General features: G+C 43.7%; 1 protein-coding gene across 13 annotated transcripts in view; it reads left to right on the forward strand.

Moving 5' to 3' along the window:
• Window positions 1–25,885, forward strand: part of EXD3 (exonuclease 3'-5' domain containing 3) — a 564,575-nt gene that overhangs the window by 121,815 nt on the left and 416,875 nt on the right. For 12 of the 13 annotated variants that reach the window (XM_075120432.1, XM_075120430.1, XM_048822833.2 and 9 more), the window contains one exon: window positions 25,679–25,743. The exons of the other annotated variant lie outside the window; for it this stretch is intronic. In XM_075120432.1, coding sequence (XP_074976533.1) covers window positions 25,735–25,743 — 9 coding nt within the window. In that variant the 5' untranslated portion in view covers window positions 25,679–25,734. The remainder of the gene's footprint in view (window positions 1–25,678; window positions 25,744–25,885) is intronic. 13 annotated transcript variants of the gene reach the window in all.

The following is a 25,885-nucleotide window of genomic DNA, read 5'->3' on the forward strand; positions in this document are numbered from 1 at the left end:
CCAGGATGGGCAGGGATGGTGTCACTAGCCTCTATTTGCTAGAAGCTGGGAATGGGTGACAGGTGATGGATTGCTTGTTGATAACTGTTCTGTTCATTCCCTCCCGGGCACCTATCATTGGCCACTGTTGGAAGACAGGACACTGGGCAAGATGGACCTTTAGTCTGACCCAGTATGGCTGTTCTTAAATTGTTTCAAAGCTAGTTTTGTACCTTGCAGTTTCTAGCCAATAGTGTTGCCCATATATCACATGACCAGGAGAGGAGAATTAGGTTGCTAAGAGATGGCCCAGCAGTCCTACACATCTGCTGTCAGTTTATTTTGTTGACACTGACAGCTCTGAATTTCAGCAGGTGAGCACCTGTCCCCAACAACAATGTAAGTAAGGGAAGAGGTAAGGAGAAGTGTTCATAGAATCATAGAATATCAGGGTTGGAAGGGACCTCAGGAGGTCATCTAGTCCAACTCCCTGTTCAAAACAGGACCAATCCCCAACTAAATCTCCCAGCCAGGGCTTTGTCAAGCCAGGCCTTAAAAACCTGTAAGGAAGGAGATTCCACCACCTCCCTAGGTAACGCATTCCAGTGTTTCACCACCCTCCTAGTGAAAAAGTTTTTCCTAATATCCAAGCTAAACCTCCCCCGCTGCAACTTGAAGCCATTACCCCGTGTTCTGTCATCTGCTACCACTGAGAACAGTCTAGATCCATCCTCTTTGGAACCCCCTTTAGGTAGTTGAAAGCAGCTATCAAATCCCCCCTCATTCTTCTCTTCCACAGACTATACAATCCCAGTTTCCTCAGCCTCTCCTCAGAAGTCATGTGTTCCAGTCCCCTAATCATTTTTGTTGCCCTCCGTTGGACGCTTTCCAGTTTTTCCACATCCTTCTTGTAGTGTGGGGCCCAAAACTGGACAGAGTACTCCAGATGAGGCCTCACCAATGTTGAATAGAGGGGAACACATCCCTCGATCTGCTGGCAATGCCCCTACTTATACATCCCAAAATGCCATTGGCCTTCTTGGCAACAACGGCACACTGTTGACTCTCATATCCAGCTTCTCGTCCACTGTAACCCCTAGGTCCTTTTCTGCTGAACTGCTGGGGAGGTTAGAGAAAGATGACGAAGCATGTTCACTGCAAGTGAAAGTAAGCAGTTATAACATGCACCAGCACTCTGAGACTAAGCGTGAGCTCTAAGAGCTGTAGATATCTAGTGTTCTTGGCTTGCTCAGAATGTCTTTTGATTATATTTTCGCAATAGCTCAATAAGCCTTGACCTGTGTGCAGTGTTACTTGCCTTTCGAAAGATGCACGTATCAGGAAAGCCGATCTGCCTTTCAGAAGCAGAAGATCTAGGACAATGAACAATATGTTTTAAAGATATAGCAGCTTCAGTGCATATGTATAGTGCTTATACAGTAATGCCAAGCTGCGTAATTCATCGTTGAAATTATGCTGAGATGGTAAGGGCTCCTCCAAGTACTGAAGTCATTCTAAGTCCCAGAGTTCCTGTGGTGGTTGCTCAGATTAAATGAAAGTTCCTCTGCCTCCCTCCCTTTTGGACCAGTTCCTGCAAACACCGCTGCATGTACAGTGGGGCTTACTAGCATGAGCCGTTTTGGGAGTACTTTGGGCAATGAGCACAACACCTAGCAGTTTTGTGACACCTTAGTCACACTGGGTAATACTTTATCTCTCCAGTAGTCCCATTAAAATTAATGTTAGAGAAGCAAGGTATGACTAAGTATGAGTCAGGGTATCACAAACTAATCTGGTGTTTTCACTTTGTTACAGTAGCTTAATTCAGTGTCACAAATTCCTTTGTAAAGCAGTCTGTTCTGCAGGGTATTGTGAGAGGCTCCACCTAGTGTTACCACAGAGGCCAGGAATGTAATCTTCTCTAGAAGTGAAGTACATACAGACTTCACTTTGAAAACAAATTTATTTTCTTTGAAAAACCTCTAATAAAGAGGACTGCTTTTTCCTAGAAAAAATGGAATATCTGCATATTATGGTCTAAACCAAAATGCTTTTATTTTGTAGTATCAGCCATGGTGCTCATGGATCATATAAAATTTTCTGAGCAGTTTCTTGGTAGTGGGGAAACCATGGTTCCATATGTTATATAATAACACTTGATAGTTTAGGGTTGGGGGAGGGAGTGTTGCCCCATGAATGTCAGAGTGCTTGCTTATCTTATTCATTCAGATAAACACCTCTCAACATCCTGTTTTTGTCATACGAACAGGAAAAGAACCATTGTTTGAGATGTGCGTCAGTCATACTTGTAACCAGGCAGTCTCATAACCCTCCCCATTTACTATAGCAACCAATAGTCCTCCTGGAAGTGTGTCAGTGGTATGTTGACAGGTATCTTTTCTTTTGTGCTTCAGCTTCCAGTATGTGTGCTGTAACTTTACAAGCGTCAAGTGTGGTGGGCACCAGAGCGTTCCAATTTTACCTCAGATAAAGGGGTAAACATGTCAGTTTTGCCTTGCATAAATAAATGGACATTGCCATTTTTACGTGATCTCTCTGTCTTTGGTTTTCCTGTACCCATTACCAGGAATCCTGAAAATTCAGAGGCAAATTATGTAGTCAACTAAAGCATTATCTAATTGGCAAATTTTAGCCTGAGTTTATTTGTAGTGCACACAACTCATATTAGAGAAGGGGTTGTTTGAGCCAATTGGTGAAAATAAATTTGGTTCTTGACTGGATTACTTAAAGGTGACCTGGAAAGCTTCGGAGCTGCAAAGATCAGTCACTGGGGTTCTCTGAGCCTCCTACAGCAGTGTGTGACATTCCTCACGGTAGGTCTTCAACTCCCACTGCACTTTTGAAAATCCCACCTAGGAACGGCTGAAGCAGCAGTATTGCCCATAATATCCTGTATGAGGGGTTGTCATTCACGGTTGCTGGGGAAAATAGCAACTTTGGGGTGCGAGTAAATAAAGGAGGAAATAATTTTGAAATATTTTCTTTTAAAATACAGTGATTTGTAGTGTCAGTATGCATTTGGAAGACCTGATTCTCACTTACACTGGTGTAAAGCGAGGTAATTTCATTAGCAAAGCAGAGAGGGGAACCGGGCCCAGAATCTACGAATTATTTGGCAGATGGACTGGGCAGTCTAGTAGGTCCTTTCTATCGCCAACTTTTGTGATTTTTAAAATTATTTTTGTCTAAGGTTTTTGGATCTTTCCCATTATGTAAATAAGACTCTGTTTGCAGCTTGTTGGGGGATGACAATGTTTCTTCCAATTAAATTCTTCCCTTGAAAGAATATGTGCTTGCTTGGGTAAGGCAACAGGTCACGGTAGAAAACCTGCCACGTTGCTATAGCTCTTTGGATTGGGAAGGGTAGAAGATTACTCACTGCTGTCTGGATTGGCATTTGTCTTGATGAGGGAGGGTGCTTTATCCACAAGGTGGAAAGGTGATAGCTTATGACAATCTGGAGTTCTGAGGGTTCAAAGAGGAAAATGGCAGCATCCCAGCAGACCTTTGGGAAAACAGGCAGAGCAGTCTACGGGGCACAGGCAGGCATGGCTAAGGGATCCACACTTTGATACCTGAGAATGAGAGATGAAACCTTGCTGGTGAGTTTCTGTGCACTCCTTTTATCTTCGCCCACTGATTTAGATGCAAGTTGCTGAATAAATAAACAAAACATAATGTATTTGGAGAGAATATGACCGCATTCTTGAAAATTCTTGAATATGATAGCAGCATCGCACTTAGGACATTCTATTCAGCATCTCACCACAAAACAGGAGAAGAATAAATTGAAGTATCTTCCGTTGTAAAAGCTTCATTAGACACTAGTTAAAAATTGGAGCCATGTTTCCATAGCCCCCATAATACTCCCCTAAATGTCTGTTTCTATTTGTATTTTAAAAAGCCCGTAAAGATAAAGAATGAGGAATCATCCATTTCAGTTTTCCAAGACTTTTCCCATAGGAAATTCCCAAGCCAAAAGATCTGTGATGTACTGGAGTTAAGATTGTAAATATATATCTGTTACATAGTGGAATGAAACACTGAGTACATTGCAGTTGAAGGGCCTTGTGAAATCAGGCTTCAGTGGGCATTGAATCAGACCCTGAGAGGGGCAAAGCCCCACAAATATTGGAAAGCTGGGACATTCAAAGTTAGATTAATGTTTAACACAGAACAAAAGCAATAGCAATGCAAAATTAAAGTACCCCCAAAATCATTAACTCAGCTCCAGTCACCGACTGCCATGCATGCTCTCCATGTCAGGCATAGTAGAGGGGATAGAACAAACCATGGTTTTTATTGGGAAAGCTAGTTACAACCTTAACTCCAAAGTGACTGATGCTCTCTCTAATACCTAATGTTAATGGGAAATTATTCTCACAAGTGACAGCTTTGGCCTTCTAGTCTTTGGTCTTTGGCCTTCTAGTCTATGTGTTAAGAAAAAGACACTATCTGTTATAATCTTTTTCCAGGAAGAACAAATACTAGAAAATCTAGAAATACTTCATGTCAGAATCAGAATGCTGGAGACTTTCCATTTTTTTAAACTGTAAAACTTCTAGATCTGGCCAGTTTACTAGGAACTGTAAAATAATTAGTTTTAAAAAAAGCAAACCCCAGGGTGAGATTCTTGTTATGCTGGCTAGAGAGGGCAAGTAGGACCAAATAGGTGCAGTGTGGATTCCTTCTCTCCCTTCACATAGCTCTGCCAATATCATCCGAACCTAAACGGAGACTAAACTGTCAGTGGTTTAAGTTTAGATATACCCTTCAAACCAGAACCAAATAGCATCAAGTCACTGAATAGAAGTCCTCACTATGGACAGTTTGTTTTACATAGAAGAATCGGTATTTACGGAAAACCAGTCAAAGGCTATTAGCGTTAGGATTTGTGCATTTCCAGAGATGCTTGGAAGGGAGGACATTGGTAAACTATTTTTGCTTTCAGCAATTATTTTGCATTTGATCCTTCCCTCTGAACTGCAAAGTGTTTAGGGTACCTAACTGAAAGCCTGTAAACTTAGTTCCAGTCTGCTGCTTCTCCTGCTGTCCCTTTATTGTGGTATTCTCAGCACCATTGAGTATGAAAGAATAATATGTTTAGGATAAGAAAGGAAACTGTTTATATATTAATTTTAGAATTCATAATTTTTCCTGATCTTTACCAGGCTTCTTGGGCTTATAGGAAGACACTGTTGGCTTTCTATAATTGGGTTGTGTTTTTCTGTTGTTGTTTTGTGTCCTGTGAAACCATGATTAATGAAATAAAGAAATATTTACTAATATTGTGATTAGGCTGACTTGCCTGTATTCTTAGATTATCAGAGAGGCAACAAGGCTCAGCAAGACACAGCATTGCTGAGGTTAGATGAGGGTCTGGATGTTTGGATAGCCCATCTCTTAAACAAATAGCCCCATCTGTTATTTCAGAAATGTGATCCCCCATCCCACTCCTCCCTCCGTCAACATTGTCATTCAAGGGGCATCTGCAGCAAGAGAAAAGTCCCCCCCCCTTTTTTTTTTCTATCGCTTAAAAAGAATAATTGGAAAAAGTCACTAAACTGAGAGTTAAAATAAGTAAAAACTGTATTGCTATGTTCTTGGTGGGGGTTTATGAATTGGGTTTTGGAAAGTGTAGTCTTTAAGTGAAGTCTTTGGAAAGTGAAGTCTTTAAAAAAGACTTCTTGGTGGGACATTTTTTTGGTAAGGTTGTTGCCTTATGTAAAAAAAGATGAGTTTATAATGAAAAGATTAAAGGTGTTTTTAGGGTAAAAAATTTTGGCTTCATTTTATTAATTTGGACTTTTGGTAAACATAAGAAACACCTCTCCAAAGGTCAGAGGCCCTTGAGCTTTCGTTCTTGTGTGTTTTTTAAAGTTTTGAAATTGTATACAAAATTAGGGCTGTCAATGATTAAAAAAATAATCGCAATTAATTGCAAGATTTAAAAAATAGGATTAATCGCAGTTTTAATCGCACTCATAAACAATAGAATACTATAATCTGGCGTGGCCTTCCCTCCGCTTCCGCCTCTGAGGGAGGTCATGCCTCCTCGCAGTTTGGTCTGCTATAGACTTTTCCAAGCAAAGAAAAAGAGGGGGGAATTAGTGGTTCTCAAGGGGCTTCGGTCTTCAAGTGGGGCAGGGCCATAAACAGTCTGGGCCAGTGGTGGGCAGCCTGCGGGCCACATGTGGCCCATCAGGGTAGTCTGATTGCGGGCCATGAGACATTTTGCTGACGTTGACCATCCACAGGCATGGCCCCCCGCAGCTCCCAGTGGCCGCGGTTCGCTGTTCCAGCTTATGAAGTTATGTAAAAAAACAATTCTATAATTCTATATTTGTAAGTTGCACTTTCACGATAAAGAGATTGTACTTGTATGAGGTAAATTGAAAAACACCATTTGTAATAAAAAATAATATAGAATGAGCACTGTATACTGTATTCTGTGTTGCAATTGAAATCAATATATTTGAAAATGTAGAAAAACATCCAAAATATTTATAATAAATTTAAATTGGTATTCTATTATTGTTTAAAAGTGCTATTAAAACTGTTATTAAGGGTGACTTTTAAAAAAAAATCTAGTTAATTTGTTTTGTATTAATCGCTTGAGTTAACAGTGATTAATTGACAGCCCTATAAAAAATAACTGCACTTTTCTTAGTAAAAGTGGGGTATTTTGTGAACAGTGAGTTTTCCTTTCATTGACAACATTTTCATTTCGGGAGAGAAATTCTGACCAGATGACTTAGCCTTTAATTTTATGTGAATAGATTTTATTTGGCCTGTATTTTTTTAAATGAGTTTTAGCCATTTTGAAAACAAAAAAAGTTTATATGTTTAAATCAGAAGCGCTGGAATGGGTTCCCTAGGGAGGCGGTGGAATCTCCTTCCTTAGAGGTTTTTAAGGTCAGGCTTGACAAAGCCCTGGCTGGGATGATTCAGTTGGGGATTGGTCCTACTTTGAGCAGGGGGTAGGACTAAATGACCTCCTGAGGTCCCTTCCAACCCTGATGTTCTATGATTTCTCTTTTTATTACTTAATGTATATTTATTATAAATATATATTTATTAATAAATATTCATGTCTACATTCCATTTCCATTTAAAGTATGGGGATATTTTTTAACTGGGATGTTGCATTAGAAAAATGTAAAAGCTTCTGACTCACCAATAACTAGACATTTATTTGCAAAATTGTCTGGTTTGCCATTTTGCTTTCATAACTTGCTTTTTTAAAGAGTGGGTTTCATTTTGCCTGAGCAGTATGAGTTTTTCTTGCAAGAGGAATTGTTTATTTTCTAGAAAAGATTAGTTTTGCCTTCAAATGTGTGTTTTTAACAGCTTAGTCTTTATAAGAAGCTTCTCCTTTGACTCGCTCTCCAATATTTTCTTCCCTTTTAGCCCTTCTGTCTTTTACTGCAGTTCTGTTTGCCTTCCTCATGCTGTCTTTGTTTTACCCTTTTGTCGTCCCCCCCAGCCTTTACCCCTTTTTTCTCTCCCCTTTGCTCCATTCCCTTTCCACCCTCACCCTTTTGTCTCCCAGTCTCTGTCTCCAAATTCCGACTTCTCCTAGGTCTTTACCATCATCTTGTCAACATGACAGACTCTTAGAGGCATTGCAGAATGTACTGATCACGTGAAGGGTTGTTTTTGTCTCATGGCCACCATTCGTTTCTGAGGAGTTTCTCTGAATGTCTCAAATTTTTCTCCAGAGAAATTCAGTAAGAAACACTAGATCTGCTTAATCCTGAGCATGGAAGTAACAACACAGTTAGGAAACGGAGGGGGTCTTCCTTTATTAGGTACTTCTGGCTTCACTTCATCCTCAAGCTCCGTCTCCAACTTCAGAAAGAACTTTCGAACTGTGGTAGACGTCACAACACTTGTCATTTAGAAAGTTGTAGCTGGAGACTGAGCCTAAGGATGGAGTGGAGCCAGAAATACCTAATAAAGAAGGATCCCTCCGTTCGCTAACCATGTTGTTACTTCATTTTCTTTTCTTATTGCTCTGATCCAGTTAATGTCAGCATAGTTATATATTTTAGAAAGGCATACTTGTCTTATTGGGTTTCAGGGAGAGAACCTTAAGAAATAAGCACTGCTCTTGGTAACAAAAGATTGTAAATTCTAATATTTTTGTTAAAAAGGTTTGTTGCTTCTGAAAGTAAGTAATCACTCATTTTGTATGATTTCATCCTGTGTGTGTGTGTGTGTTCTGCAGTTCATTATAAACATTCCAGGGGTGAGGAACAGCTATTCTGTACAATTCAAACTTACCCGGCTCCTAGTAACTAGCCTCTACTGACTTTGGGGAATTTGGAAAATATTCCTTTAAAATTATCTGAAATTCACACTGGCAATCTGTTATACATACATTAGGTGGTTATTACATTATAGACAGCTGGAAGTCTCCAACTTTTTGGAGTGTGGGCTACATCTTAGTAGAAAGACCGTCCCAGAGACCATCTCCTCTTCCGTTCCTGAGTGCGTAGACAACCTCCTTTTCTATCCCATTGTGCAAGCTGGTCTCCATATTGGAAGAGAAGGTTCAAGGTCTGGAGCAACAGGTATCGACCCTGCGTTGCATAAGAGAAAGCGAAGATTTGCTGGACAGACGTCAGGCTATGCTTCTACGGGCACAATGTTCTGAAGATTCAGAGCAGGCTGCGCAGCGGGGACAGGAGGACGGTGAAGAAATTTAGCAGCATGTGACCTCCAGAAGAAGAAAGGGGAGCGTCCATGTACCAGCAACGCAGATACAGGTAGGTAACCGTTTTCATGTTCTCTCCACAGGTACTAATGCAGAGAGTGGACTAGATGATACATCTGAGGGAAGGGAACAGGAGACTCCGCCGATTGGAAGGCATGAGATGCATGTCCTACGGATGGGGGTTCCACGACCACCGCTCCCAAGAGAAGGAGGTGGGTGGTGGTGGTCGGGGACTCTCTTCTCAGGGGGACTGAGTCATCTATCTGCCGCCCCAACCGGGAAAACCGAGAAGTCTGCTGCTTGCCAGCAGCTAGGATTCACGATTTGAAGGAGAGACTGCCGAGACTCATCAAGCCCTCGGATCGCTACCCCTTCCTGCTTCTCCACGTGGGCACCCATGATACTGCCAAGAATGACCTTGAGCGGATCACTGCGGACTACGTGGCTCTGGGAAGAAGGATAAAGGAGTTTGAGGCACAAGTGGTGTTCTCGTCCATCCTCCCTGTGGAAGGAAAAGGCCTGGGTAGAGACAGTTGAATCGTGGAAGACAACGAATGGCTACGCAGGTGGTGTCGGAGAGAAGGCTTTGGATTCTTTGACCATGGGATGGTGTTCCAAGAAGGAGGAGTGCTAGGCAGAGACGGGCTCCACCGAACGAAGAGAGGAAAGAGCATCTTCGCAAGCAGGCTGGCTAACTTAGTGAGGAGGGCTTTAAACTAGGTTCACCAGGGGAAGGAGACCAAAGCCCTGAGGTAAGTGGGGAAGTGGGATACTGGGAGGAAGCAGGAGCGCGCGAGAGGGCAGGGGTCCTGCCTCATACTGAGAAAGAGGGACAATCAGCAAGTTATCTCAAGTGCCTATACACAAATGCAAGAAGCCTGGGAAACAAGCAGGGAGAACTGGAAGTCCTGGCACAGTCAAGGAATTAGGATGTGATTGGAATAACAGAGACTTGGTGGTATAACTCACATGACTGGAGTACTGTCATGGATGGATATAAACTGTTCAGGAAGGACAGGCAGGGCAGAAAAGGTGGGGGAGTTGCACTGTATGTAAGGGAGCAGTATGACTGCTCAGAGCTCAAGTATGAAACTGCAGAAAAACCTGAGTGTCTCTGGATTAAGTTTAGAAGTATGAGCAACAAGGGTGATGTGGTGGTGGGAGTCTGCTATAGACCACCAGACCAGGGGGATGAGGTGAATGAGGCTTTCTTCCGGCAACTCACGGAAGTTACTAGATCGCAGGCCCTGGTTCTCATGGGAGACTTCAATCACCCTGATATCTGCTGGGAGAGCAATACAGCAGTGCACAGACAATCCAAGACGTTTTTGGAAAGGGTATGGGACAATTTCCTGGTGCAAGTGCTGGAGGATCCAACTAGGGGCAGAGCTCTTCTTGACCTGCTGCTCATAAACCAGGAAGAATTAATAGGGGAAGCTAAAGTGGATGGGAACCTGAGAGGCAGTGACCATGAGATGGTCGAGTTCAGGATCCTGACACAGGGAAGAAAGGAGAGTAGCAGAATACGGACCCTGGACTTCAGAAAAGCAGACTTTGACTCTCTCAGGGAACTGATGGGCAGGATCCCCTGGGAGAATAACATGAGGGGGAAAGGAATCCAGGAGAGCTGGCTGTATTTTAAAGAATCTTTATTGAGGTTACAGGGACAAACCATCCCGATGTGTAGAAAATATGGCAGGCGACCAGCTTGGCTTAACAGTGAAATCCTTGCTGCTGTTGAACACAAAAAGGAAGCTTACAAGAAGTGGAAGATTGGACAAATGACCAGGGAAGAGTACAAAAATATTGCTCGGGGATGCAGGAGTGAAATCAGGAAGGCCAAATCACATCTGGAGTTGCAGCTAGCAAGTGATGTTAAGAGTAACAAGAAGGGTTTCTTCTGGTATGTTAGCAACAAGAAGAAAGTCAAGGAAAGTGTGGGCCCCTTAGTGAATGATGGAGGCAACCAAGTGACAGAGGAGGTGGAAAAAGCTAATGTACTCAATGCTTTTTTTGCCTCTGTCTTCATGAACAAGGTCAGCTCCCAGACTACTGCACTGGGCAGCACAGCATGGGGCGCAGGTGACCAGCCGTCTGTGGAGAAAGAAGTGGTTCGGGACTATTTAGAAAAGCTGGATGAGCACAAGTCCATGGGGCTGGATGCGCTGCATCCGAGAGTGCTGAAGGAGTTGGCGGATGTGATTGCAGAACCATTGGCCATTATCTTTGAAAACTCATGGTGATCGGGGGAAGTCCCGGACGACTGGAAAAAGGCTACTGTAGTGCCCATCTTTAAAAAAGGGAAGGAGGAGGATCCTGGGAACTACAGGCCAGTCAGCCTCACCTCAGTCCCTGGAAAAATCATGGAGCAGGTCCTCCAGGAATCAATTCTGAAGCACTTAGAGGAGAGGAAAGTGATCAGGAAGAGTCAGCATGGATTCACCAAGGTCAAGTCATGCCTGACTAATCTAATTGCCTTCTATGATGAGATAACTTTCTCTGTGGATGAGGGGAAAACGGTGGACGTGTTGTTCCTTGACTTTAGCAAAGCTTTTGACACTGTCTCCCACAGTATTCTTGTCAGCAAGTTAAAGTAGTATGGACTGGATGAATGGACTATAAGGTGGATAGAAAGTTGGCTAGATTGTCGGGCTCAACGGGTAGTGATCAGTGGCTCCATGTCTAGTTGGCAGCCAGTATCAAGTGGAGTGCCCGAAGGGTCAGTCCTGGGGCCGGTTTTGTTCAATATCTTCATAAATGATGTGGAGGATGGTGTGGATTGCACCCTCAGCAAGTTTGCAGATGACACTAAACTGGGATGAGAGGTAGATACCCTGGAGTCTAGTGATAGGATACAGAGGACCCTAGACAAATTAGAGGATTGGGCCAAAAGAAATCTGATGAGGTTCAACAAGGGCAAGTGCAGAGTCCTGCACTTAGGATGGAAGAACCCCATGCACCGCTACAGACTAGGGACCGAATGGCTCAGCAGCAGTTCTGCAGAAAAGGACCTAGGGGTTACAGTGGACGAGAAGCTGGATATGAGTCAACAGTGTGCCCTTGTTGCCAAGAAGGCCAATGGAGTTTTGGGCTGTATATGTAGGGACATTGCCAGCAGATCGAGGGACGTGATCGTTCCCCTCTATTCGACACTGGTGAGGCCTCATCTGGAGTACTATGTCCAGTTTTGGGCCCCACACTACAAGAAGGGTGTGGAAAAATTGGAAAACGTCCAGAGGAGGGCAACCAAAACGATTAGGGGACTGGAACACATGACTTATGAGGAAAGGCTGAGGGAACTGGGATTGTTTAGTCTACGGAAGAGAAGAATGAGGGGGGATTTGATAGCTGCTTTCAACTATCTGAAAGGGGGTTCCAAAGAGGATGGATCTAGACTGTTCTCAGTGTTAGGAGATGACAGAACAAGGAGTAATGGTCTCAAGTTGCAGTGGGGGAGGTTTAGGTTGGATATTGGGAAAAACTTTTTCACTAGGAGGGTGGTGAAACACTGGAATGCGTTACCTAGGGAGGTGGTGGAATCTCCTTCCTTAGATATTTTTAAGGTCAGGCTTGAGAAAGCCCTGGGTGGGATGATTTAGTTGGGGATTTGTCCTGCTTTGAGCAGGGGGTTGGACTAGATGACCTCCTGAGGTCCCTTCCAACCCTGATATTCTATGATTCTATCTATGTAACACCCTGTCAGGATTTCCTCTCCTCTCTGAACTCTGGGGTACAGATGTGGGGACCCGCATGAAAGAACCCCTAAGCTTATTTGTACCAGCTTAGGTGAAAAACTTCCCTAAGGCACAAATTCTTTCCTTGTCCTTGGATGGTATTGCTACCACCACCAAGTGATTTAGACAAAGATTCAGGAAAAGCACCACTTGGAGTTCCTATTTCCCAAAAATATCCCCCCAAGCCACTTCACCCCCTTTTCCTGGGGAGGCTTAAGAATAATATATCAACCAGTTGCCTTTAATAAAAGGACAGACCAGACCCTTTCTTTAGGACACTAAAATCAATCAGGTTCCTAAAAGAAGAACTTTATTATAAAGAAAATATTTAAAAGCAGCACTGATATAAAATCAGAATGGAAGGTAATTTTACAGGGTAGTAAAAGATTTAAAACACAGAGGATTCGTCTCTAGGCTCAACTTCAAAGTTACAAAAACAGGAATAAACCTCCCTCTTAGCACAGGGAAAATTCACAAGCTAAAACAAAAGATGATTTTAGATGCTTATTTCAGGTGGGGTTTTAGGAGATGGTTCTTCCTGCCCTGGGCCCTCTCCGTGCACGAGAGAACAACAAAGAGAAACAAACAAAACCTTCCCCCACAGATTTGAAAGTATCTTCTTCCCTTATTGGTCCTTTTGGTCAGGTGCCAACAAGGTTATTTGAGCTCCTTATCGCCTTACAGGTGAAGGAGGGATTTTATACCACTCGTAGCTGTATGTTTATGACACACCCCCAAGGCCATGAACCTATTGATGTATTTTTAGCTGTGGGGAGGTGGTGTGGGAGGAGTTGGGGTCACTGAAGGAGAGGCAGTTTTTGAAACTTCCCAAACATCAGAGAAGGGGGTAGGAGAGGATAGAATCATAGAGTATCAGGGTTGGAAGAGACCACAGGAGGTCAATGTCTATTCGACATTGGTGAGGCCTCATCTGGAGTACTGTGTCCAGTTTTGGGCCCCACACTTCAAGAAGGATGTGGATAAATTGGAGAGAGTCCAGCGAAGGGCAACAAAAATGATTAGGGGTCTGGAACACATGAGTTATGAGGAGAGGCTGAGGGAGCTGGGATTGTTTAGCCTGCAGAAGAGAAGAATGAGGGGGGATTTGATAGCTGCTTTCAACTACCTGAAAGGGGGTTCCAAAGAGGATGGCTCTAGACTGTTCTCAATGGTATCAGATGACAGAACGAGGAGTAATGGTCTCAAGCTGCAGTGGGGGAGGTTTAGATTGGATATTAGGAAAAACTTTTTCACTAAGAGGGTGGTGAAACACTGGAATGCGTTACCTAGGGAGGTGGTAGAATCTCCTTCCTTAGAGGTTTTTAAGGTCAGGCTTGACAAAGCCCTGGCTGGGATGATTTAACTGGGAATTGGTCCTGCTTCGAGCAGGGGGTTGGACTGGATGACCTTCTGCGGTCCCTTCCAACCCTTATATTCTATGATTCTATGATCTGGTCCAATCCCCTGCTCAAAGCAGTACCATCGTAACCAAACTGCTATGAGAACTGGTGGTGCTGTTTGTGGAAATAAAGAGGAAACAGTATGGTTCCAGGAAGAATCACACTGTCTTGGGCCTCAAGAAGGGAGAAGGGACCAGAAGGCTAATGGAGTCCCGCCTTGCAGAGTGAACTTTCAAATAAGAACAGTTGGAGAACTTGAGTCTCCTTGTGTACTCCAAGGGTGTGGCTCTGCAGAGGCAATACACTCCTTATGCTCTAGTTCAGTGTTTATCAACCTTTTTGATGCCAGGGACCAGCTTTCCGCCTTCCTAAACTGTGTCAGGTAGATCTCAGGGACCAGTGCTGTTCCACAGACAGTTCTTTGAGAAACACTGACCTATTTCAAAATGGAGTTCTTTTGAGGAAGTTCTGTGGTCTGTGTTATATAGATCAAACTAGATGGAGGATTGGGCCAAAAGAAATCTGATGAGGTTCAATAAGGATAAGTGCAGGCTCCTGCACTTAGGACGGAAGAACCCAATGCACAGCTACAGACTAGGGACCGAATGGCTAGGCAGCAGTTCTGCGGAAAAGGACCTAGGGGTGACAGTGGACGAGAAGCTGGATATGAGTCAGCAGTGTGCCCTTGTTGCCAAGAAGGCCAATGGCATTTTGGGATGTATAAGTAGGGGCATTGCCAGCAGATCGAGGGATGTGATCGTCCCCCTCTATTCGACATTGGTGAGGCCTCATCTGGAGTACTGTGTCCAGTTTTAGGCCCCACACTACAAGAAGGATGTGGATAAACTGGAGAGAGTCCAGCGAAGGGCAACAAAAATGATTAGGGGACTGGAACACATGACTTCTGAGGAGAGGCTGAGGGAACTGGGATTGTTTAGTCTGCAGAAGAGAAGAATGAGGTGGGATTTGATAGCTGCTTTCAACTACCTGAGAGGTGGTTCCAGAGAGGATGGTTCTAGACTATTCTCAGTGGTAGATGAGGACAGGACAAGGAGTAGTGGTCTCAAGTTGCAGTGGGGGAGGTTTAGGTTGGATATTAGGAAAAACTTTTTCACTAGGAGGGTGGTGAAACACTGGAATGCATTACCTAGGGAGGTGGTAGAATCTCCTTCCTTAGAAGTTTTTAAGGTCAGGCTTGACAAAGCCCTGGCTGGGATGATTTAATTGGGGATTGGTCCTGCTTTGAGCAGGGGGTTGGACTAGATGACCTCCTGAGGTCCCTTCCAACCCTGATATTCTGTGGTTCTATGATACTTTGATCACAGTGGTCCCATCTAGCCTTGGAATCTCTGAGCATAACTGTGACGGGGTGTACCTACCCTGCACTGGTTCAGCAGGGGTTAATCATATTCTGAGGGCTAAGAAGGCCATGCCCCTTGTCCCTGCTGGGCATGCTCCAGCTGTAACCAGGGAGTAGCTCAGCTCAGTTTGGGCTGACCGCTGAAGGGAACAGAGTTGCATTGCAGACTTCTGCGGAGGGACTGCTGGCACTCACGGGTGCAGAAGCCAGCCGGGATGCGGCTCCAACTGACCACCAGCCACCTGATGCCACAGTCAGAAGAGAGAGCGTGGAACCCCTGAGACTACCAGCCGTGGAAGAACTGGTAGGAAGTAGCCCCAGGGGATTAAGCATTAATCTGGTTGAGGTACAGGGCTTTGACCTAGTGTGTTTCAGAATGATACCCGCTGACTCGGTGGCAGATAATCCTGCAGCAGACAGGGCCTGGGCTGGGATCTGGTGGAGTAATGAGGGCCCAAGTCCCCCTACCTAGCTTGCTGCCCACCCGTGGGTGGCAGCCCACCCCACTCTGGCCGCTTAGGCCACTCTGCCATGCCATGGAGGGCAATTCTATTGACTCTAGCCACTAGACCACACTGCCCTGCCACAAAAGGGTGGTCCTATTGACTCCAGCCACTAGGCAGCATTGGCCTGCCACAAAAGGGTAGTCCCATTGACTTCAGCCACTAGACAACACTGCCCTGCCACGAAAGGGTAGTCCCATTGACTTAAGCCACTAGACAACACTGCCTTGCCACGAAAGGCTAGTCCCATTGACTCCAGCCACCAGGCCGCACTGCATTACCTAGAAGTGTGGTCCTAATGACTCGGGCCACGCTGCCCAAAACCAAAGGGCTGCTGCACAGTCTCCGAGCATTAGACCACGCTACCCGAGGAGCCAGGGCTGCTGTGGCGACTTGGGAGACTAGGACATTTAGGTCTCCCAAGCTCTACTTTAATTCCCTCACAAACTGACATCCCCTGTACAGGTGGACCTACCCTGCGACAATGACAATTTCATGTTAGTAACTTTCCTTGCTTTATTACTCATCTTTATGATAGAGTTTATCTTGCTTTGGAGCGCTGTCTCTTCCATTACCTCCTGATGTGTTTATTTTTTGATCACTATAAAAAATGTTCATACTGGAAACCTGTATTTTTATTTTGTTTATATTTTTACAGTAGCTTACCACACCAACTCTTGTACACAACTACACCACATGATGCCATGTTATATTCAGTAAAGTGCTTTGTGAATTGTCTATTTAAGATAGTGAATAGAATGGAAATATTAAAAGAAAAAATGACTGTACAGTTGTAGAAAATCAATAGTGGCGATTTTAGCTATACTGTTGTATCAGCATAAATACAAAAGAAGCAGGGGTTGCATTGCACTGTGAATAAAGTAGGAAATGTGATCTTGGCACTGTTTGGAAAGTATGTGGAAATTATGGCTATACCATTAGATGTCATTTAAAACACATGTTCTTAGGAGGAGAATGCATAGTTGATTGGTCTGAAGGAGACGGAATAATAGTAATGAAAAACCCGCTTCTCAATGCTGTAGATTGTTCTAAATTCTGATGGGCTAAACCATTGCCATTCAGAGACTGAATTCCGCCTACTTCTATTGCTTATTCTGATTTACTGATTGCTTGGCCCCATTCCTTTCTTCTGCAGCCAGAGAAGCTTTAAACCAGAAGAGGGTTATGTTAGTTGGCCATAAGTCTGGTTTTTAATTGGATGCCTCTACAGCTGAAGCATGATAAATTTTGCGAAAGGAATTGGAAAAAGCCAAAAGCAGCACTGAATCCCCAGTTCTCAGGAACATGTTTCAGGGCTGTTGGACAGTGGGTGGTCTCTTTCCTTTGAGCTTCTAACTGTTTTCTGAGGGATTTCCCCATTTAGTTCCTATATTACTCGGGGACTCCTCATGCTCATACTGAAGCTGACAGAGGGTTAAATGAGTCTTTTGAGAGGCAGTGAGCGTTCAGCACAAAGCAAGGAGGGTCTGGCAGGATCCCACAATACTGTAGTAATAGGAATCTAACTTTAAAAATCAATGAATGAGCTAAACGATCCTTTGGCTAGGTAACCATAATCTCTAATTGGTATGTATTTCCATTCCACTAGCTAGTCAGCATGTTGGCAGTGCTTTTTTTTTTTTTTCCTACAGTAAAACCCAGTAGTAATGAGTTGTTTAATAAGCCTCCTATAAAGCTCCAGGAGAGTTGCACTCCCTTCTGTATACTTCTATCTGGGTATTTGTACATTCATCTTTTCTCCAGTCTCTCAAATTATCCAAAATTCATCTACTGCTTGTTTTTCCTCTCCTCTTAATGTCTGCTTTGTCTTAGTGAGCTCTTAAATGCAGTTATGATGCAGGGCTTCAAAATGTATATTGTGAAGTATAATGCTGGTTCTTATAAAATTGCCCAAATATTTTAAAAATGTCTTGCTTCAGGTGTTTGTTACATGTGTTTATATGAATGAGTGTATAAATACAAAGAAAGTATAGAATTCACGATGGCAAGAGCAGTTCCCTGTAAAAACATGTTCACAAGCTCAAAGAATCCCTTTGAGTGTAGTAAGGATGGAGAGACTAATTATTCCAACCAGTATGTGGTGAAGTTGAAGTTTCTTTATGTAAGATGTGTACATGAAGAATATTCAAGGCTGAAAACTTAAAGGTTGTAAATATCTATCTGTTGCTTATGGAGGAACTTTGTATCTTTTTTTTTTTTTTTTATACCCAATGTTAGTCTGAAAATTCAAAGTTAGTTACCTTAAAAAACAATATCTGATAATAAGAAAAGATAGAAATTTATCTTTAATGTCACCCAAAGAATTTCAACTTAGTCCCTGAACCCACTAACCTTCCACTTTATGTATCCAGCGTACTTTGCGTGTCAGGACACAAATGTTTTGTTGAGGGACTGTTGACAAATCAGGTTTTGATAAAGACTTCAGTAAATCTAAACTGTTTATTACTTTGCATGTGGAATCAAGGCAGTTGATGGCTTTGGTTCTGTACATTTGTGTCTGTGATATGAGTGTGATTGCCCGCAACCCTGCACCTCCAACTTGTGAGCTACTTATTTGTTGAGTTCTTAGCTCCAGATATGCTGCCTACATGTATGTACAGCCTCACAGTATGATATTTAAATATTTGCAACCCTCTTTTCTTTTGCAGAATTGTCCCAAATGATCATTCTGATGCACTGAAGATGTTCATTGAGGATAGGCTTGTTTCCTGGGTTTCAGTATTATTTTAGGGAAAAACCATAAGGGGAAAGTTAAGGTTATGACCTAATTGATGCGTGGATTTGGTTTGAAAATCATTATATTTATTATCTGCCTCTTGTTAGACATGGTAATAAAGACTTAATTTTTAAAAAATGAAAGCCCACCCATTTTTCAGGCTAGAGATATGAGTTAACAGTGCCTTAGAGAAGGCCTGAGCATTGGCAAATAGAACTTGACCTTTTCCAGCTATAAAGTGCAGCTGTAACTGACTGGTTGATGCAATCCTAAATTTCAATACATTATCTTCTTTCTCTTACTTTCAGTTTCTTTTAATTAGCTGACCATCATTCTTCCAGGCCTCAGGCTGTATGGCGTTTATTGGCTCTTGACACAAAGAAAAAACACGGAGAGATTTTTCAATGGTGAATTTCTTCTTTGGGGGTTGACGTCTCATTTTCCCCTGCAAGATACACGAGTGGCTTTGGTTAGAAAATGGATTTCTGTTGCCAGTACATTTCAGTAAAATTTTGAGATGACACACGACCAAACCATCATTTTACTTCAGCAGCCTGTGTGTGCCAGTTTTGTCATGATCACAATGTGTTCTGAATGATCTATGCAAAAAGAAAAAAGAGAATGAATAGAAAGAAGTTTCTGGCTTTCCTGAGAGGCACTTTTCCAACTTAAAAATATAAACCCTGTGGTTTTCATGGTTTTTAAATGCAACCGCAGACATTGAGAACTGGGAAAGACTGGATTTACAGTGACCCCCTTTTATTACTGGACAAAGGAAGAGGGTTTATTTTCTTAATTAAAAATGTTGAATGCTATTGAATTACTGTAAAAAAAATTATTAAAACATGAATTTAGTGTTTGGGGAAGGGGCCAGAGGGGAAGTCAGGTTTTTTGCGCCTGCAATGAGCAGGTGCAGAATATGCTTCTTTCCCAGGGCTCCACCAGGGTATTTCTGCGGGACCTCTTCTAGGGCTCAGAGCTTCTGGACAACCCTCCGAGCTTGGCACTTCTGTGGAGCCTGCTAATGAGGATGAAGATCAGTGCCCATTGTAGTGATTGTTTATGTGATATTGATGTCTCTGCTTTGCCTTGGGGAAGTAGAGTAGATCGCCAATCCAGGGCACTCTGAGACTTTTCACCACAAATTCATGGTCTCGCTGGCTACACTGGACTTTGCTCCCCACTCTTCTCTTTGGCATGCATGTTTTGGAAGCTAAGAGTGCAGATCTCCTCCAGCTCTCCCACACCATCTTCTCACACCTATTTGTTGTGGGTCCATCCCTGTGTCATTAGTTTATCTAATTCAGGACTTGAAAAATCCACTTGCCAGTAGTTAGTGGGGAGCTTTCCATAGCAAGCCATCAGTTTCTATTGAATATAACTTCTATTTGAAAAATAGCTAGTCTGGTTGGAAAGAAACCTGAGGCGACGCAGGTTCTTCTTCCTGAACCTGCAGACAGCCAGCTCCTATGCTGCTGCTCCCCTTGTGCTGCTCACCGCACACAGCAGAATGAAACTGACAAGACCCTGCATGGGCAGTTATTGACAACCCTGTGGTAACAGCTCTGTTGACACTGTTCTGTCAAGAACAGTGTTGATTTCATGCCGCTGCTTGTGAAATCTAAGGGCTGCTGCAGGGATAGGCACTAGAGATAATCTGAGGAGAAGGGCCAAACCATGGTGGGAGAGGGAAAATATTGAAGACATCTTTCCACCCCTCACAGCAGCCAGAGGGATGGGGGAGAGACCTCCATCTTGCCCCCAGAGGTTCTGGTTGGGGAAGAGGAGACAGACAGTGCCTCTTCCCTTCCAGTAGCCAGAGAAGGTAAGAACTTCAAATTTATATCATGTTTCCTAGCCAAATGTAAGAGGACGTTGGCCCTTTACTGAAACTCACGGGTTTTTTTTGGTTGTCTAGCTCCCAGTACCAAAAGAAAGGGGAAGTGTCAATGGGAAATCAGGACCCTGATACTGACAGTACCCAGGAATAATGGGGAGAGGCCAATGCTCCATGTCAGCCTGATTGACAGGGTGGGCAGGCTAACGAGGGAGTCCGGAGGCAAGGGGGGTCCCATCCTCCAGGAGCAGAGCTGTGCTAGCCAGAGAACCAGCCCAGGGAGCAGGTCAGTGCTGGGTGCAGAGCCACAGAAACAGCCCAGAGAGCAGACCTGTCCTGGGAGCAGAGCTGTAGCAACCAGAGCCAGAGGGGCCAGAGTAGCCGCCCAGGAGGCTAGAGGCAGAGCAGCAGCCGTGCTGAGGCACAGTGGAGGTGGAGCTGGAGCCGTCCAGAGCTGGATATGATGAGCAGCTGGGGAGAGTGAGGGGGGATCCTGGGCAGCGGGCCCAGCATAGGGAGATGCTCCCATCCAACAGGCCTTGCAGGCCAGACTTGGAGGGGGATTGTAACCCTGATGGGGGGCTGACGCTGGGAAGAAGGGTCCTGCCACCTAGAGCCTGAGGGCATTTGGCCACCGCCAGAGCAAGTGTCTGACCTGCAGCATCCCTGCAGCACAACCAGGGCTTGGGCAGGGGCCTGGGCCGGGGGAGGGACAGATTGTGAACCACCGTGATGTTCCAGAGCTGCTGGTTGTGACGTCCCCGGGCCACAGAGTGGGGTGACGGGTTTTCCTTTTACCTTTCCCATTTTTCCTTATTTTTAAACTGATTGCTGTTTAATAAATTGTATTTGCTTTGAACTGTATGGAACGATCAGTGGGTCAGGGAAGCATCCAGAGCACAGAGAGCACCCCGGAGTGGGGACACCCTAGCCCCTGTCCTGCATGACCACAACCAGGTGGGGGGTCGAGCCCCCCAGGAATCCTGGGCCCAGCCTTGTTGGGGTTACGAGGACTCTGCCACACAGGAGAGTGAGAGGAGCCCTCGAGGTCAGACAGGCCTCTGGGTAAAGGGAGCGGGAGCGAGGATTCAGATCCTTTCGCTAGCCCATTCCACCGGGGTAGTGTATAAGCCAGGAAAGTTCCCCACAGTAGCGGGACCATTCCCCCACTTACACAAAGTCTGGTAGGACAGATAAGGGTGTCCAAGCAGAGTTCAATACAAACTCCAGCACCCTCTCCCTTTTCCTTGTGAACATTGCAGTGGAGCTGGGCAGCAAAGGGTGTTGCCTCTGAGCTTCATTTGTGCCCTCCCACCCCACAAATCCATCTTTTTGTCTGCCACTGGTAGTAGATGTTATATTCACCGAACCTTGATTGAATGTTCTCATAGACATCCCCAAGTCTGCATGAGGTTGTAGAGGGGAGTGGACGGGACTGCTGCTGAGAATTAGGATTTGTGTAGTGTACTTACTATTTCTATATATGATTCCTTGTTCAGTGGAATCTTGGATGTAGACAAAGGGCCTGCAGTGCGCTGGAGTGTGGTTGCTTTCCAGGGGAGAAACTGTAGTTTTGTTTCATTCTCACTATTGTGCTCTCCCACATACACACACCCTGTAAGTGTATCGCTTTGTCCGATCCCACTCCCCTCTTTCTTTCCTATCCAATTTGCCTTGCTTATGCCCTCTCTCCCATTGTTTTCCTCTGTTCTCCCACTAGACCTTCCCGTAGCAAGAGAGACTGCGGCAGCCGGTGCTAGCCTCCACTGCCACCTCTCTTTTTCTCTGCCAGCAGTGTGGGAAGACAGGAAAGACAAGGAGAAGTAGCCTGGCTGCCTGGAACTGTGTCTTGACAGCAGCCCCGGACAGCCAGGAGAACATAAGAACGGCCATATTGGGTCAGAACAATGGTCCATCTAGCCCAGTATCCTGTCTCCCAATAAGGGCCAATGCCAGGTGCTTCAGAGGGAATGCAGAGACGAGGACAATTTTGAGTGATCCATCCCTGGTCATCCAGTCACAGCTTCTGGCAGTTGGAGCATAGGGTTATATTCCTGATCATCGTGGCTAATAGCCATTATCCTCCATGAACTTATCTAATTTTTTCAAAGGAGGAGTAACTGCTGGGAAGATCTTACAGTCTGCTGAATGCGTGGGTTCTACCAGGGCTGTGGAAATGCAGGAGCAGGATAGACAGGGAGGGAGCAAATGTGGGAGTGATAGCTCACTTGTCTGTTGTACACATCCCACTGAAAATTCTTTAATTGTTTTTGAAGTTGGTTTGCATTTGTGATTGCATTGTAGCATTTATCCTACATCTGAGGAGATGAGCATATGTTTTTCAGAAGAGCTGGTGACAGTGCTGCGTCACTGGAAGTCGACTGGAGAGACTATTTGCATTGCTACTGTTCTATCCTTGTATTCAAGCAGTCATGAGATTTGGGTGGGATTTTCCTTCAACTGTGGAAAGATTTGGGGGGGGGGGAGGAATCACCAAAGAAGGAACTTGTTTTGATGACAGAGGTCTAGAAAGCTTGTAACAGATTTAACTGTTGGCCTTATGCAAAGTCATAACTCTTAGTTTCTCTTTATCATCCCAAAGCGTTCCACACATTAATAATGGTTCAGATTTGCAATGAATTCTATTGAACACATTGGGCTATATATTGACTTTTCAAGTGGGCACACCTCCCCTTTGAAAGCAGTAGGAGAGGGTTATGAGTTTGTGTGTGTAAAAGATGCATTTTTATTCTTGCAAAAGTCAGTGGCTCAAGAATGGTTGTGGAGCTTGACTTTTCCAATGATGATGTAAAATATTATGCAATGAATTGTAAATATCAAGTCAAGCTGATTGTGGTATTTCCTAGAGGGAACCGTGTGGTAGAAATAAGTGATACAATGAACAAGTGATACAATGCTTTCGGTTCAACGTGCAATCTACTGGCTTCTTAAAATATTCTGTAATTATCACACTTTATAATGTAGCCGAGTTGAGGCAAAAGTTTTGCACTTGAGGTTGCTTTTCTGTTAGCCGAAGTGGGATACTAAGATACAAGTTTTCCCACATTTCGAAGTCAGTTATTAAGGTTTTCTATATAGCGTACAGAGGGTAGTTTAATTGGGTCTCTTTTTCAAGTTTATTTAATTAACCAAAAAGAGAATAGGGGTACTTGTGGCACCTTAGAGACTAACAGATTTATTAGAGCATAAGCTTTCGTGAGCTACAGCCCATTTCATTGGATGCATAGAATGGAACATATAGTAATATATATATACATACAGATAAGTTGGAAGTTACCATACAAATTGTGAGAGGCTAATTAGTTAAGAAAAGGATGACTTGTGGCACCTTAGAGACTAACAAATTTATTTGAGCATAAGCATCCGACGAAGTGATTTGTAGCTCACGAAAGCTTATGCTCAAATAAATTTGTTAGCCTCTAAGGTGCCACAAGTCCTCCTTTTCTTTTTCCGGTTACAGGCTAACAGGGTTGCTACTCTGAAACCTGTAATTAGTTAAGATGAGCTATTATCAGCAGGAGAAAAAAACTTTTGTAATGATCATCAAGATGGCCCATTTAGACAGTTGACAAGAAGGTGTGAGGATACTTAACTTGAGGTAATAGATTCAATATGTGTAATGACCCAGCCACTCCCAGTCTCTGTTCAAACCAAATCTGACATCAGGAATCATAACATTCAAAAACAGGTAGGAGAACACTTCAACCTCTCTGGCCACTCAGTAAAAGATTTAAGGGTGGCAGTTTTGTAACGGAAAAGCTTCAAAAACAGACTCCAGCGAGAAACTGCTGAGCTTGAATTAATATGCAAACTAGATACCATTAACTTGGGTTTGAATAGAGACTGGGAGTGGCTGGGTCATTACACATATTGAATCTATTCCCTTAAGTTAAGTATCCTCACATCTTCTTGTCAACTGTCTAAATGGGCCATCTTGATGATCACTACAAAAGTTTTTTTTCTCCTGCTGATAATAGCTCATCTTAACTAATTAGCCTCTCACAGTTTGTATGGTAACTTCCAACTTATCTGTGTGTGTGTGTGTGTATATATTACATTACTGTATGTTCCATTCTATGCATCTGATGAAGTGGGCTGTAGCCCATGAAAGCGTATGCACCAATAAATTTGTTAGTCTTTAAGGTGCCACAAGTACTCCTGTTCTTTTTGCGGATACAGACTAACACGGCTGCTACGCTGAAACCTGTTAATTAACCAAGAGGCCTGAGCCTATTTTTAATGACTACATTCTGGACTTCAGAGTTTAGCAAAAAATTCCCCAGTAACATGTTCTAATTGGTGCAAAATTGAGTAAGAATATTCTTATGAAACATGCAGAGACCAATATTGAGAATTGTATTGCCTTTTAAATTAAATATGCCTAAATGTTGATGGCTCCAAGAACCCCATTTTGACTGGTTTGATGAATAATAAGGGATTTTAATTTAAATTTTCAAGTAGTTACAAAATCTACTTTTAAAACTTTCTGATGACACTTTTTGTCAAGAAAGCTTAAAAAGTTGCTGTGATTATTGGTTTGGTTTGTAAAAGCAGTGGAAAAGCCCAGATGATGTTCCCGTAATTTTAGTCGGCATCACATTTGTGGATTTTGAGTATATCATCCTCTCTCATCCTCCAATAAATTATGCCTTGCCAGGATCACCATAAACCCTGGGCCTAATCTAATAACACAAACAAGTATAGCTGAAGCACAGCACACAATTACTGCCAACTGACAGAGTGTCTCCTACAATTACTAAGGCGGCCTCCAAACAAATTCACCCACTCCTGTCTCTCATCTGAGTGCTGGGATGAGGTCCAAGCCCAGGTCTATTCCATCTATTCCAGTGAAAGTTTCAGAAAGCATTGATAATCCTTTCTAAACCAAGCGTGAAACTAACTCTTCTAGTACTGAGCTTATGCTCAAATAAATTGGTTAGTCTCTAAGGTGCCACAAGTACTCCTTTTCTTAGTACTGTACAGTTTTTTATTTAAAAAATGGGAGAGATCAGTGCAGTCATATTTGCTGAAGAATGGTGACATGATTTCGTTGTAAATACACTCAGAGAGCTTTGCACTGCAATAGCGTTTACATGTGTGTGGGTATTTAGTTAAAGCTATGCATGGATGATGTCTGTTGTGGTTTTGTTAGGCTTCCAGAGTAAGGGATTTTAGCACTTTAATCCTGAATGACAGTTGGAAGGTTGGTGGTTTCAAACAGTGGCACGGAGGGGCCTATTTTTCATCAGCAGAACAGTGCCCCAGTGTATCTGGACTGCCTGTACATAAGCACTAAATCTGTTTTGTTTTGTTTTTCTTCCATATCCCTCTCTCTCTCCCTTCTCCCCCTTCCTCCCTCCTCTCCAGGCCAGGACTCACTCCTATTGCTGAAAACTCTTCAGTCCCTCTGGACAAAGAAAGAGATGAACAAGGTAAGGCTGTATAGTGAACCTCCCCTTCACACTGGAGCTAATAATGGTATGCAAAACATGTCCAGCCTCAAAGCCCTTGGGTCAGACCCACAATTCTTCATGATGGCTTTCAATTCCAATACATAGGGGAAGGACCTACGGA

This window comes from Caretta caretta, chromosome 16 (assembly GCF_965140235.1).
Source record: "Caretta caretta isolate rCarCar2 chromosome 16, rCarCar1.hap1, whole genome shotgun sequence".
In the NCBI taxonomy this organism is placed as follows: domain Eukaryota; kingdom Metazoa; phylum Chordata; order Testudines; family Cheloniidae; genus Caretta; species Caretta caretta.